The sequence below is a fragment of the Cetorhinus maximus genome, chromosome 10 (genome assembly GCF_964194155.1).
Source record: "Cetorhinus maximus chromosome 10, sCetMax3.hap1.1, whole genome shotgun sequence".
Taxonomy (NCBI): Eukaryota; Metazoa; Chordata; class Chondrichthyes; order Lamniformes; family Cetorhinidae; genus Cetorhinus; species Cetorhinus maximus.
Genome location: NC_135888.1, coordinates 20,091,248 through 20,106,581, shown reverse-complemented (window position 1 = coordinate 20,106,581; position 15,334 = coordinate 20,091,248). Strand labels below are relative to the sequence as shown.

Genomic DNA, 15,334 nt, shown 5'->3' with positions numbered 1-15,334 from the left:
AACTCACTACAATAAAGAGTAGTTGAGGTGAAAGTATAGATGCTTTTAAGGGGAAGCTAGATAAACACACGAGGGAGAAAGGAGTAGAAGGACAAATGATATAGGAGAAGTAGGCCATTTGGCCCCTCGAGCCTGCTCCGCCATTCAATAAGATCATGGCTGATCTGTTTGTGTTTCGAGTTTCACATTCCCATCTACCCCCCGATAATCTTAGATTCCCTTGCCTAACAAGAATCTATCTACCTCTGCCTTAAAAAATATACAGTGACCCTGCCTCCACCACCTTCTGAGGCAGAGAGTTCCAAAGTTGCACAACCCTTAGAGAAAAAATTCCTCCTCACCTCTGTCCAAAAGGGCGACCCCTAATTTTAAAATGGTGCCCCCTAGTTCTGAACTCACCCACGTCCACCTTGTCCAGGCCATTCAGGATCTTGTATACTTCAATCAAATCACCCCTCACTCTTCTAAACTCCAGTGGAAACAAGCCTAGTCTGTCCAACCTTTCCTCATAAGACAACCCACTCATTCCAGGTATCAATCTCGTAAACCTCCTCTGAACTGCCTCCAACTCCTTCACATCCTTATAGAGTTAGATGAAGTAGGGCATGAGGGGGTGTTGTGTAGAGCACAAACGCCAACATCGACCTGTTGGGCCCAGTGGCCTGCTTCTGTGCTGTCCATTCTATGTACAGAAGAGTAAGTTATGATGAAGGATGTCTTTTAACAATTCTCTGTTCCCTCACTTAGAACTTCTCAGAAAATGAATAGAGTTCAAGATGGCAACAAGCCTTCCCTGGTCCAGAAAAGTGAGAGACTGGGATCACACTGGCCTCCATCCAGGGCTAATTCCACCTCACCTTCAGAAGCAAAGCAGACTGACAAAGGGAATGAATCTGGTAAGTCCCATTGGCATTACAGCCCTTATGGGTGTCGCTGATGGGAGAGGCCACAGTCCACAGTCATGATTCAAATCTAATTCCAAAGCGACTCCGTCACTTTTGAAGTCAAGATCACAGTGGGTAAGGATGAGTAAGAGACATGGAAAATATACACCAGAGGCCCATTAACCCTCATGTTAATCTCTAACTGTTTAATTCTTTTAAGCACACCATTATTAGTAATGGCCAGGTCCCCCATATTGGGTTCAGTGGGCTTGAATTCCTAGTCGTACTTAAACAGAGTGTCATACAACACTCAGCTGTTAAACTTGGTCATCCTGGAACTGTCAATAACTGGTGTTATCATCCCATCCATGCACTGTGATGCTACTTCTAAACTTTGTTCCTTGATTTTTTTTTTCTGATCAGGTTACCCGTATGGCATACGATGTCAGCCACTTGCAAGTGACTCCCTGGAGATGAGGAACGGTTCCTCGCTCACAGGGAAATCCCACTGGAAGAAAAGTCAGTCACATGATCCACAGAGAAAGTGTTCAGGTTGGTGAAAATGTAGGGTTTTTTTGATTGAACACCCACCCTGGAAAACCCATATTGTTTCAGGGAAATTCTGAGTTTTTGTTGATTAAACTTCTTTTTTTAAAAAAAAAACAAACTCCTCATTTTTTCCCCCTTTTTTTGAAGGTGCAAACTCATTTTCAACTACAGGTGACTATCATATTAATAGGGTCCACACCAGTTGGCGAAGTCAAAACTAAGACATTGAGCTTTCCTTGCTGAGTTTATTGACTTTGTTTAGTGTCAACACTCCTCACCTCCCCGTCAGTGTCCCCGCTAGCCCCTATTTATACTCTTTTGAGTATATCAATTAAACAAATGAAATAACTGACAAATGGGCAGCCCCTTAAGGGGACACTGTAACAAAATAAAATTTCTAAAAGGAAACTTACCTAATTAAATTAAAATGTTGTTTCCAGGGCTGATGAAGCACTCTAGCCCCTGTGGTGCCCACCGGGCATGGAAGGCCTCAAGTATACCGGTGGACACGACATGCTCCCTCTCCAGGATCCCCTACTTGTATGTGTTCAAATACCCATTGCCTGTTTCCTTTAATAATGTAACTGACGTCAACAAACCTCAACAACGTAATTGATAAGACATTGACACATGTTACCCAGCTCCCTTTTATCATGTGGTAGCCTGGATTTCCAGTGTTACCTTAACCAAGCCCGAGAACTATTCTTAATATCCATACAAGGACACTGTTTGGGAGGGACCATCTGATAGTGATTTTGAACAGATTTAAAATGTATAAGCCCTCTCCAACACAGACATGCCAAGACCCTGCCTGAGCTATCAAAAAATTCCATGGTGCTATTTTTGAAGACGTACAAAGGGAGTTATCCCCAGTGTCCTGGCCAAGATTTAGCCCTCATCCAACATCACTAAAAACGGATTAACTGGTTATTCTTGGACTGTTTGTCCCACTGTATGTGGGAGCTCACTGTGAGCAAGTTGGCTGCTGCATTTCCTACATTACAACAGTGACCACAATTTAAAAGTTCTTCATTCGTGTGAAGCACTTTGGGAAGCCTTGGGTTGTGAAAAGCACTGTATAAATGCAAGTCTTTCTGCAAGTCTTTCTAAGATATTACTTTTCTAAATTATATTTTAATTTAATTTCAATGATATTGATATTTAAATTTTTTAATCTTATGATTTTACAGCTATTGCTGAAGGGAACTGTAATCATGTGAGTGCACAACTTCCCAGAAGCTCTGGGCTCTCCTCGACCCTGAGTGAAAAGGTGAGAACTTATGGATGTTTTTGGTCATGTCTAAAGTACAGCTGGGATGTTCGGAGTGAATCTGACTTGTTTTTCTGTCTCTTCCTCTTTCCTTTCTCTCCCCCTCTGCCCATTGAGGAAATGAACTACAGGTTCTTTATTAACCTTTACATCCATTTTCCTTTGTTAAAATGTACCCAAGTGTCAAGATCCACCTGAGCTTTGTTTTCAAGTGCTTATGAGATTCTCAAAGGTAGAAAACTGTTCATGCCACAATGCCAGCTCAAACTAGGCACAGCAATCCTAGATAAATCTTCGCTTTAGCTTCTGACTTTGATGCTGGCAAACTTGTTCACTGTTAACCTGAACACATTGGTGAACATCACAGGTTAGTCACTTGGTCTGGACATTTACCCCTTCCCATCTGAAGCTACTTGTGGAAAATGACAAATTTCTCCAATAACAATGTGGAAGAATATCAGCCTCAGCTTTCCTGTAATGACGGGCCCTGTTAACACTTGGGTTTAGCTGATAACTGCACGGTGAGAGCAATGCAGCATCTGGGATGTTGGTGAATGACTGGACCAACAGTTTATCTCCTTAACCAATATGATTAAAAGGCTGAGAACTATACAGAGGAAAAACCTGAGAAATGGGGATGAATTCAATGTCAAATCAGGCACAGGACAAATAAAGATAGAAAGACTGGATTGCGAGAAGAAGAGACAAAGGAGATAGAAAGGAAAAAGTGGTATCATCAACTAGCATCAACCTAGGCATCCGAAACGATGACAGCACACCTGGCCCTGCCAAACTGGCAAAGTCCTCCTTACTAACATCTGGGACTCGTGCCAAAATTGGGAGAGCTGTCCTAGTTGAGCAACAGGCTGACATAGTCATACTCACAGAATCTCACCTTGCAGATCATGTCCCAGACAACAACACTACCATCCCTGGGTATGTCCTGTCCCACCGACAGGACAGACCCACCAGAGGTGGTGGCACAGTGGTATACAGTCAGGAGGGAGTTGCCCTCGGAGACCTCAACATTGACTCTGGACCCCATGAAGTTCCATGGCGTCAGGCCAAACATGGGCAAGGAAACCTTCTGCTGGTTACCCCTACTGCCCCCCCAACCCCACCCCCAACCCCTGCTTAGCTGATCAATCAGTACTTCTCCATTTTGAACACCACTTGGAAGAAGCACTGAGGGGGGCAAGGGTACAAAATGTACTCTAGGTGTAGGACTTCAATGGTCTTCATTGAGTGGCTTGATAGCGCCACTACTGACTGAGCTGGCTGAGTCCTAAAGGACATAGCTGATAGACTGGGTCTGCGGCAGGTGGTGAGGTAACCCAACAAGAGGGAAAAACCTACTTGACCTCATTCTTGTCCATCTACCTGTTGTAGATGCATCTGCCCATGACAGTATTGGTAGGAGTGACCATTGCACAGGCCTTGTCGGATGAAGTCCCGTATTCACATTGTGGATACCCTCCATAATTTTGTGTGGCACCACTGCTAAATGGGATAGATTTCAAACAGATATAGAAACTCAAAACTGGGCATCCATGAGGCACTGTGGGCCATCAGCAGCAGCAGAATTGTATACAACACAATCTGTAACATCATGGCCTGGCTCATCCCCCACTCTCCCATTACCATCAAGCCAGGGGATCAACCCTGGTTCAATGAAGAGTGCAGGAGGGCATGCCAGGAGCAGCACCAGGCATTCCTATGAATGAGGTGTCAACCTGGTGAAGCTACAGTACAGGACTATCTCCATGCCAAATAGCATAAGCAGTGTATAAACAGAGCTAAGCGATTCTGCAAGTAACTGATCAGATCTAAGCTCTGCAGTCCTGCCACACCCAGTCATGAATGATGATGGACACTTAAAACAACTAACTGGAGGAGGAGGCTCCACAAATATCCCCATCCTCAATGATGGAGGAGCCCAGCACATCAGTGCAAAAGATAAGGCTGAAGCATATGCAATCATCTTCAGCCAGAAGTGCCAAGTGGATGATCCATCTCAGCCTCCTCCTGTGGACCCCAGCCTCACAGATACCAGTCTTTAGCTAATTTGATTCGCTTCACGTGATATCAAGAAACGGCTGAAGACACTGGAAACTGCAAGGGCTATGGGCACTGACAATATTCCGACATTAGTACTGAAGACTTGTGCTCGAGACCCAGCCATGCCCCTAGCAAACTGTTTCAACACAGGCATCTACCCGGCAATGCGAAAAATTGCCCAGGTATGTCCTGTACACAAAAGACAGAACAAATCTAAACTGGCCAGTTCCCACCCCATTAGTCTACTCTTGATCATCAGCAAAGTGATGGAAGGTGTCATCGACAGTGCTATCAAGCGGCACTTATTCAGCAATAACTTGCTCACTGATATTCAGTTTGAGTTCCACTAGGGCTACTCAGCTACTGATCTCAATACAGCCTTGGTTCAAACATGGACAAAAGAGCTGAACTCCCCAGGTGAGCTGAGAGTGACTGCCCTTGACATCAAGGCAGCATTTGACCGAGTGTGACATCAAGGAGCCCCAGCAAAACTGGAGTCAGTGGGAATCGTGGAAAACTCTCTGCTGGCTGGAGTCAGACCTAGCACAAAGGAAGATGGTTGTGGTTGTTAGAGGTCAATCATCTCAGTCCCAGGACATTGTTGCAGGAATTAACCGGGGTAGTGTCTTAGGTCCAACCATCTTCAGCTGCTTCATTAATGACTTTCCCTCCAACATAAGTTGCAGCAGGAACTCTGGCTAATACATCCCCTTCCCTCATAGTTCAGGGGTGCTGAGGCCAGTTATAACACCTCAACTGAGATCAGTCCAAAGACCAATATGGACTGCAAGGTTAAATGTGATGACTGGATAATACAGATATGCACTGAACCATCAGGGGAATGAAGCTGGGGAGGTAATGAACCTTTAGCCAGTTTCTAACTCAACACATCATGGAAAAGCATATGAATGACCCAGACACTCCACAAGTACCGCAACTGCTTGGTGACTGGAGGCATTGCTTCGTTCAACCTGAAAATAGGCACAATGAAGGAATCATTGGAGAGATTCTTTAGAGTAGAGCTTCTTTAATGATGCATAGAGCAAACTATTAAATACTGATTTTTTTTTTAAAAAGCTCAGGAATAAGGATGTTCATTGATGATTGGTGCTGAACATTGTGCAATCATAACTCCTCAAATACTGTAGCGGTCCATGCCCATATGCAGCAAGACCTAGACAACACTGAGGCTTGGGCTGACAAGTGACTACTAACATTTGTGTCGCACAAGTGCCAGGCAATGACCATCTCCACCAAACGAGAATCCAACCATTGCCCCTTGACATTCAATGGCATTACTGTTACTGAATTCTCCCACTGTCAACATCCTGGGGATTGCCATTGTTCAGAAACTGAACTGGACCAGCCATAGAAATACTGTGGCTACAAGAGCAGGTCAGAGACTGGGAGTTCTGTGACGAGTAATTCACCTCCTGAATCCCCAAAGCCTGTCCACCATCTACAAGGCACAAGTCAGCAGTAGGCTGGAATACTCTCCACTTGCCTGGATGAGTGCAGCTCCAACAACACTCAAGAAGCTTGACACCATCTACCTTCTCTCTTTCTCCCCCCTCTCTCTTCTCTCTCTCTTCCCCCCACCCCCCACCCCTCCCCTCGACTTTCAGTTGCAGTACTGAGAGATTGCTGCATTGTTGGAAAGATGCCATCTTTTGGATGAGACATCTGGTGGCATGAAAGGTGCTATATAAATGCAAATCTTTCGTTCCTTTAAGATCTCAAAATCTACCTCTTTGATCAAACTTTCAGCCATTGGTCCTAATGTCTCCTTTTGTGGTTTGGTGTCACGTTTTTTTCCGATAATGCTTCTGTGAAATGCCATGGGATGCTTTTGCTATGTTAAAGGTGCTATATGAATGCAAGTTGTAGTCGTTTTTACTACATTTGGTTGAATGGTACTGAAGGTAAGAGTTTTTTCCTTTCAGCCCTCCGACAGCTTCAGACTGTCAACCTGCACCAGGAATACCCCAACCAAGGAGTTGGGAAAGGAAGACCCTGTGATCCAAAGACTGGCCAAGCTGATGAAGCAACTCCAAGAGGAGACTGAACAGTTAAGGTAAGTGTAGTAACTGAAGGTATAGCCTCTGCTGTTGTCTATCAGGGGTCACGTGATGGTGTGGAGGCTCTGACCAATGAGCCCTAAGCATGGGTAATCCAGGGGGCAGGGCTTCCTGATGAGGGTCCTGATCGGGCATGTAGCATCTGAAAAGCTCTCCGTGATATAAGTTTATCTGTTTTCTTGTTGAAACATGTCCGGTCCGTCAAGTCATTACAGCGAGAGAAGGGTTTGCTCAGTTTGTTACTCTTCGTCATTATCTCCCATTTCTTTTTAAAGTTTGCAATGTGATGCTTCAGGGTCAGTAGAGCAGGATTTCACTGAGATCAGAATGAGCAGGAGAAGCGACAAGGCAACAATTGGTGGTTTTCACACGATAGCAGGTGGCAAGGTTTCGGAAGTAGATGTGTGCCGTGGTTTTGAGGCCCTGGGAAAAGGCGTATTAGAGTCAGCTGGGGAGCAATTTTAACCTAAACGGCCTGTCAGAAAATGAGGGGATCAGGCACAATACTGGTGTTACCACTGCTAAACCCCAGTAAAACTGATGTTTCACCCAGTCCTGTGGGCTCCTCACCTGGTGAGTTAGGTAGTAAAATTATCCCTAGAGCAGTGAGCGCAGAGACTCTCAATTTCAACACTGAACTCGTCCAGAGATTGGGAGACCGCTCTCCTATACTATAGTTAGTGGAGGCCACTGCATGTGTTTATTACACTGGTCTTACATTATGTTTCAATCGCTCATGGTCGATTAATTCTCTGAATGAGCTGGAGCAGAAGATAAGCCCTGCTTTCTCCTGTGACACCCCCGTTGTTATCTCCTTTACCCTGAAAAGTCCTGTTGCCCTAAGAAGTAAGGAACTTTGACTATTAACTCGTAACTCGTTCCAACATATCCAGAACAGTATAAGAAATAGGAGCAGGTCCGCTCGAGCCTGCTCTGCTATTCATGAAGATCTTGACTGATCATCTTCCTCAACTCCACTTGCTCATTTCCCTTGTATCCCTTGGTGTCCAAAAAACTGTCGATCTCTCTCTTTCTTGAATATACTCAATGGCTGAGCTTCCACATCTCTCTGGGGTAGAGAATTCCATAGATTCACAACACTCTGAGTGAAGACATTTCTCCTCGTCTCAGTCCCAAATGGCTGACCCCTTATTTTGAGTCCATGACCCTGTGTTCTTGATCCCCCAGCCAGTGAAGCCGTCTTAATAATTTTATGTTTCCATGAGTTCACCTCTGCAGCATCTCCAGCATCTGAATATCATTCTGCACGGGGGCTGTGGCGGGGGGTGTGGCGGGGGGTGTGGTGGAGGGTGTGGCGGGGGGTGTGGCAGGGCTGCGGTGGGGGGTGTGCTGGGGCTGTGGTGGGACGTGCTGAAAATATAGTAAAACTATATCAGAAGGGCTGAGAATTTTCAGTCTGAATGTGGCATTAATAAGAAAAAAAACCTGTCTGAAGTTGGTTTACCACCTTCCTGCCTCTCCTTTACCCCAGCTTCTGCTGCAAGGCACGCAGTTCCCTGAGAGAAGACCCATCAATTGAGTTGAAGAGACCCTCCACAATCAACCCAATCACTGAGACCACCAACTATGTGAGGAACAACACAAGGAGAGCAAACGTAGAGACCGCTTTGGAAGGCCAAGGTAAAGGTTATGTTCAAGTCCCCTGGAGCTTGTTTCTCCCCTCAGTGTCTTGTGCCTGATTGGTGGGGTGGGATATGGAGGGTGCCCATTTTTCCCAAGGCCTTTGAAGCTGCTGTAGGGTGAGGTTAAATGACTTATCTGCCCGATTCTTCTTCTTTTCTCTATCTCCCCTTGATGAAAAAATCTCAGTCGTCCTCCGTGTGGCCAGGTTAACTCTCAAAGTTGAAGACCACGAACCTGTGTCTAACCAATCTGTCGTTTAGAGTATTGGTTGACGACGTGTGATTCCACAAGACTGCCAGAGGCCCAGTTTTCCAGAGAGGGTATTTACATCAACACTTGTTCCCTAATGTCACCTCCACGTTTTAAAGGAAGTATTCAAGCTGGGATGGTAAAAGGCCATCCGGCCCATCAAACCTAATCCTTCCATGGTCAGGTCTAACCTATCTGCTTTGTGCACTCTGCCATTTAACCTGTCAGGGTAGGTTCTGTGGAATATTTCCCTCACAATAAAATTTACTCAGTCAAACTTCCAGCGTATTCATTCATCTCCACTGATCAATCCAGCTGGTTGCTTCTACAGAAGCAATAAACGCCTCAGTTTGGGGAAATGCCCTTTTGTCTCCCCATAGCTTCATCTGATATTTGATCCAACCAATGTTTTGCCCTGAAGAAATGGCAGGAACAAACCATGACTTTGGAAAGAAAATTTATTATATGTTCGAAAAGCTGACTTTGGAGTGAAACGACGTGTTGAGTTCACGAACAAGTGTGGAATTGCTTTAATAACAATGAAACAGCATCTTCTGAAATCGCCTTTCGGAAGTGAAATGTTACTAACCCCATGACGTTAGCTATACTCACGATTAGCTAGAGCTTCTTGGGAAGGCTCCGAGTATTTGGATGGTGACTGTTGGAGTGTCTTTTAGTCAGATCATTCACTTTGCAGGCAGTCTGAAGGCCTGCATTGGGGTATGCAGCAGTGATGTTACCAGGTGAGGTGACGCTATCAGCAGGTGAAAGGTTGGGCTGGAAGAGTCGCATTGGGGCTGTGTCTCTCAACACTAATTTCCCGCATGGGCCCCAGCTATGCCTGTCTCTTTATGGGGTATGTGGAACATTCCTTGTTCCAGTCCTACTCCGGCCCCCTCCCACAACTCTTTCTCCGGTACATCGATGATTACTTCGGTGCTGCTTCATGTTCTCGTCGGGACCTGGAAAAATTTATTAATTTTGCTTCCAATCTCCACCCCTCCATCATTTTCACATGGTCCATCTCTGACACTTCTCTTCCCTTCCTTGACCTCTCTGTCTCAATTTCTGATGATAGACTGTCCACCAATATCCATTACAAGCCTACCGACTCCCACAGCTACCTCGACTACAGCTCCTCACACCCCGCTTCCTGTAAGGACTCCATCCCATTCTCTCAGTTCCTTCGCCTCCGTTGCATCTGTTCTGATGACGCTACCTTCAAAAACAGCTCCTCTGACATGTCCTCCTTCTTCCTTAACCGAGGTTTTCCACCCACGGTCGTTGACAGGGCCCTCAACCGTGTCCGGCCCATATCCCGCGCATCCTCCCTCACGCCTTCTCCTCCTTCCCAGAAACATGATAGTGTCCCCCTTGTCCTCACTTATCACCCCACCAGCCTCCGCATTCAAAGGATCATCCTCCGCCATTTCCACCAACTCCAGCATGATGCCACCACCAAACACATCTTCCCTTCACCCCCCCTGACGGCATTCCGTAGGGATCGTTCCCTCCGGGACACCCTGGTCCACTCCTCCATCACCCCCTACTCCTCAACCCCCACCTATGGCACCTCCCCATGCCCACGCAGAAGATGCAACACCTGCCCCTTCACTTCCTCTCTCCTCACCGTCCAAGGGCCCAAACACTCCTTTCAAGTGAAGCAGCATTTCACTTGCATTTCCCCTAACTTAGTCTACTGCATTCGTTGCTCCCAATGCGGTCTCCTCTACATTGGAGAGACCAAACGCAAACTGGGCGACCGCTTTGCAGAACACCTGCGGTCTGTCCGCAAAAAAGACCCAAACCTCCCTGTCGCTTGCCATTTTAACACTCCACCCTGTTCTCTTGCCCACATGTCTGTCCTTGGCTTGCTGCATTGTTCCAGTGAAGCCCAACGCAAACTGGAGGAACAGCACCTCATCTTCCAACTAGGCACTTTACAGCCTTCCGGGCTGAATATTGAATTCAACAACTTTAGATCTTAAACTCCCCCTCCCCCCATCCCCACCCCGTTTCTCCCCCTCCCTTTTTTTTCAATAATTTATATAGATTCTTCTTTTCCCACCTATTTCCATTATTTTTAAATCTAAAACTAAAACTTTGTTAGTCTTTCCACCCCACCCCCACTAGAGCTGTACCTTGAGTGTCCTGTCTTCCATTCTTAATTAGCACTTTTCTTACACAATATCACCACCTTCAACACCTCTTTGATCCTTTTGTCTGTGACATCTTTTGATTATCTGCTCCTATCACTGCTTGCTTATCCCTACAACCACCCCACCCTCAACTTCTCTCCCCCCGCCCCCCACCTTAAACCAGCTTATATTTCACCTCTCTCCTAACTATGCTTCAGTTCTGCCGAAGGGTCATGAAGACTCGAAACGTTAACTGATTTCTTCTCCACCGATGCTGCCAGACCTGCTGAGTTTTTCCGTAATTCTGTTTTTGTTACTAATTTCTACTTATCTATTTAAAAGTTTTTTTTTAAAACATGTGAGCATGCTCCTGATGCATGGACTTGACAAATGTAGTTTCCTAGTACAACCGCTGATTGACCCATTGCTAGTGTTCCCTATGTCCCTGATGCAATCAAGCTTGGCAGGCAGGTGTTCAAAGCCATCCTGGGATCATTCTTACTGCTGACGCCAAGCTACAAATCTGATCTGTCCACTTCTGCGCAGTCTTTAATGGTGGGTTTATTAATAATCCTTTATGACAGTCCTTTCACCTTTTTAACAGCCTCTTTTTCTTTAGCTCAGTTAGTATCAAGTTTTGTCAGGTGTATTTGTAACTCCACGACTCCGCATGGTAGTTTCAAGCCCATGAAGTTCGGCACTTTGTTGTGCTCCGTGAAATACTTGGGGCTTTACCAGCCCCCGGGGCGATGGGCTGGGAGGGGGCTGGGAGGTGGCTGGGCCGGGAAAGCGCTGGGGAACTGCATCAGGATAGCTCCTCAATGCAATCTCACCGATGAGGAAATTTTTCCAATGGTAATAAGAGCAGCCGCCCACTGCCCACTTACCAGGAGGGGCGGGCGAGCGGCCAATCTGAATAATTTAAAGGTCAAATTGAGGGACGTTTTTCCAGGCCGCCGCCCCACCACTCGAAGAGGCTGTCAGCTGCATGGAGGGGGCCTCCCAGTGGTTTCCCAGGGAGGGTTGAGGGGGCGGAAATCAAAGCTGCAGGCCCCAATGCTTCAAGGAGGGGACCGCCAGTGACAAAGGCTGTCCCCTTCCCCTTCCCCCTTCCCCTTCCCCTCCCCCTCCCCCTCCTTCCCCTCCCCCTCCCCCTCCTTCCCCTCCCCCTCCCCCTCCCCCCCCTTCCCCTTCCCCTTCCCTCTCTCCCCCACGCCGTTCCTTCCCCTTCCTCCCTCATCGTGGCCCAGACGCTGCTGCGGTGGTTTCTTCTCCGGTCACTGGGGCCTGCCTGCTTGGCCCTGGCGAAAGAAAATGGCTGCCAGCCCTGTGAGGGCGTGTGTCAAAATGGAAGTGCCCTCGCCTTTCCCTTGCCCCTCCCTCTGTGGTGCCGCCGAGGTTGGAGAGCTGCCGGTCCTCTGATTGCGCCAGCGGAGTGGAAGGCCCACCCAGCTTTCTCAATCGCCCTAAAAGCAGACAGTGCTCGGGAAAGACCCAGCAGGTTAGTCAGCCTCTGTGGGGGAGGAAGAAGAGTTAAGGTTTCAGGATGATGACTTTCTCCTGATGTTCTGACGAAAGGTTGTCGACCCTCTACCTCTACCTGTGAAGGATGATCTTTTCTTCTTTTGGGATGGCAGTGAGGACTTCATCAAAGTCAGAACATAACTTGTCCTTCATATCTTCATTTACATCTACAGAGGCTGCCAGACCTGCTGAGATTTTCCAGCACTTTCTGTTTTTATTCCAGATTTCCAGCATCCGCGGTATTTTGCTTCTATACTTTAATTGGCTGCCTCCATCGTCTGCTGCTCACTAATCGGTCGACCCCATCAAAATTGCTTTCTCACTACTGCGCGCAGCCACGCCACCCGCTTTACACCCCAACATCAGGACTTCATCTTGGTCGACAAAACCTGAGCCTTGATCTCTGCATTGTAACTTTCTATTCTTTTTCTAAACAGATATTTATCCTTATTGAGAGCTCACGGTCTCTGCATTTTGGAAGCACTTGGTTCCGTCTGTCCTCTGATCCACAGGGAAGATGTTCCTTGTCGTCGCTGGACTAACTTGATTCATGCTGTATTCCTGCGCTCAGTTTTAGATCGTATTTTGCTTCTTCTCACGGTCATTATTCCTCTTTTGTTTGGCTCTCCTCCTCCCTCTAGTGGAAACCTCCTGCAGCAACAGGAATGGGCGTCATCATTGGTCATTTAGCCCCATGCCCTTACATAGCAATCGCTTGATGAGAAAGATTAAGTCAATTCATTCAGTTCGCCTTCGAGGTGTCAGCAGTGGCTCAGTTCATATAACCCTCGCCTTTGAATCAGAAGGTTGTGAGTTCATGTCCCACTCCCGGAAACCAAGAACTGTGAATGTACTCGAAAGAGTTACATGCGATCTGTTGATAACTCGAAAGAGTTTCCATCGTTCTGGTAGCCGCATGTTACAATGATAACGACGTTTTTTAGTAAATACGGTGATCAATCCCTATCAATGCAACAGACCCAGACATGAAGTGAGGAAACCGCCTCCGTGTTGGAGAACTCTGGGAACCATAGGCCCAAAGTCGCTGGTTCCTCCTAAGCCACCCTATGTTCACCACATGTCTCGTCTCAGGTTAACTCATGTATGCTGGATCCCAAAATGTAATTTCTCAAGGAAATCTCACTACTTTGCATTTGACTGAATCAACACTAAGTGCGCCTACCATCTCCCTGGGGAGCCAGTTCCGTAGATGATCCACTCGCTCATTGAAATAATATTAGTTTTGAATTTACATACTTCCTTGTAAATGCAGAGCATGTCCTCTGGGTCTATTATTCTAGACTAGGTGAAATAGTACTTCATGGCCAATACCCAGTAAATTCAATGGCTTTTTGGTAGCATCACATCTAGATTTTATTTTATTGGTTCAGATGAAAGAACATGATTTGCCTAAGTCAGTGGTTTTTACCCCTTTTTTGGTTGAGGAACCCTATGGTATATCATGAAATGTTGGATTTGCACGATACTATTATAGATTGTACAATGCTAGCATATCATCATTATTTCATTTTGCCCAAAATTTAAAAAAAAAATTCAGCATTTAATAAAATTTCAAATGACCTGAAAATTGAACAGAACCCTTGAGGGATGCTGGTGGAACCCTTGGGCTCCAGAGAAACCCTGTTGAAAAACACTGGGCTAAGTGATTCAGTTTGCTTTGAATGACCTACAAATATCACACCATCACTTGTAATAACCAATGAGTATAAATCTTTAGCAACCGTTTCCTCCTTTCAGTGAGGCACCCAGCTGATGGTTTGCCCAGGTAAGTCCCCATCCCAAGCGTCTGCCACTCTGCAAGTTGTTACTGCAAACCAACTCTGATCGAAGCAAAATACTGCAGATACTGGAAATCTGAAATGATAAAAAAAAATGCTGGAAAAACTCAGCAGGTCTGGCAGCATCTGCGGAGAGAGAAACAGAGTTGACGTTTTGAGTCCCAGTGAAGCTTAAGAGCTAAAGAGAAGTAGAAATGTGATGAATTTTATACTGTTTAAGAGGGGGTGGAGCAAGGTAGAAGGTCAGGGATAGGCAGGAGCTAAGGAGAGATTGACAAAGAGGCAATGGACACAAGACAAAGGGAGTGTTCACAGTAGTGATAAAGACTAAAGAAGATGCTGATAGTGGCCTAAAGGTAAGAGCAGAATGTGTTGGTAGTAGAACGAGGGTCAGCACTCTGTGAATGCAGAAAGTGGAAACCAGTGACTGATGGCCCTGGGCGGTGGGGGGGTGGGGGGGGGAGGATAAAAGATTTTTAAAAATTAGTAAATAAATAAAAACATGATCAAAGCCACTTCCAGATGAGTAAAAAATTCTGATAGGAAGCTGTGTCTTTATTCGATTCACTCAAAATATTCTTTCCAACTTTAGAATCGGTTTTGGGAACCACCCACACTTCACTCGTTGGTGGAGCGCTGGTGCCAGATATGTTAGTGGAACAGTCCTTTTGGTCCCTATTGCCTTCTGAGAGCCATTGGAGACAGATGATGGAAAATAATATGAAGTTGCAGTCGGGGGACAACATTGTACAGAACACAACACACGATCCTTTTAGAAAGGTAATTCCTAATAGAACTAAATCTCCTCCTCGTTCAGACATGTCAAAATTGTCAAATTTAAGTGCCATGGGACATTTCTACCTTTAAAGGAGCTAAATAAATTAGAGTTGATGTTATCCATTTAAAGATAATATCGCCCTCCTCTGGAGGAAGAAAGTATATCAGGATAATAAAAGCAAAGTACTGCAGATGCTGGAAATCTGAAATAAAAAACAAAGTCCTGGAAAAACTCAGCAAGTCTGGCAGAATCTGTGGCGAGAGAAACAAAGATAACATTTTGAGTCCAATGTGACTCTTCAGAGCTAAAGAGAGGTTGAAATGTGGTGGGGTTTATGCTGTTGAATAAGGGGGAAGGGTCAGG

General features: G+C 46.0%; 1 protein-coding gene across 1 annotated transcript in view; it reads left to right on the top strand.

The window, feature by feature from the left end:
• LOC144686131 (uncharacterized) overlaps window positions 1-15,334 on the top strand; it is a 104,854-nt gene that overhangs the window by 59,148 nt on the left and 30,372 nt on the right. The window contains exons 13-18 of the mRNA XM_078551276.1: window positions 748-896; window positions 1,308-1,436; window positions 2,624-2,703; window positions 6,705-6,835; window positions 8,332-8,480; window positions 14,786-14,973. Coding sequence (XP_078407402.1) covers window positions 748-896; window positions 1,308-1,436; window positions 2,624-2,703; window positions 6,705-6,835; window positions 8,332-8,480; window positions 14,786-14,973 — 826 coding nt within the window. The remainder of the gene's footprint in view (window positions 1-747; window positions 897-1,307; window positions 1,437-2,623; window positions 2,704-6,704; window positions 6,836-8,331; window positions 8,481-14,785; window positions 14,974-15,334) is intronic.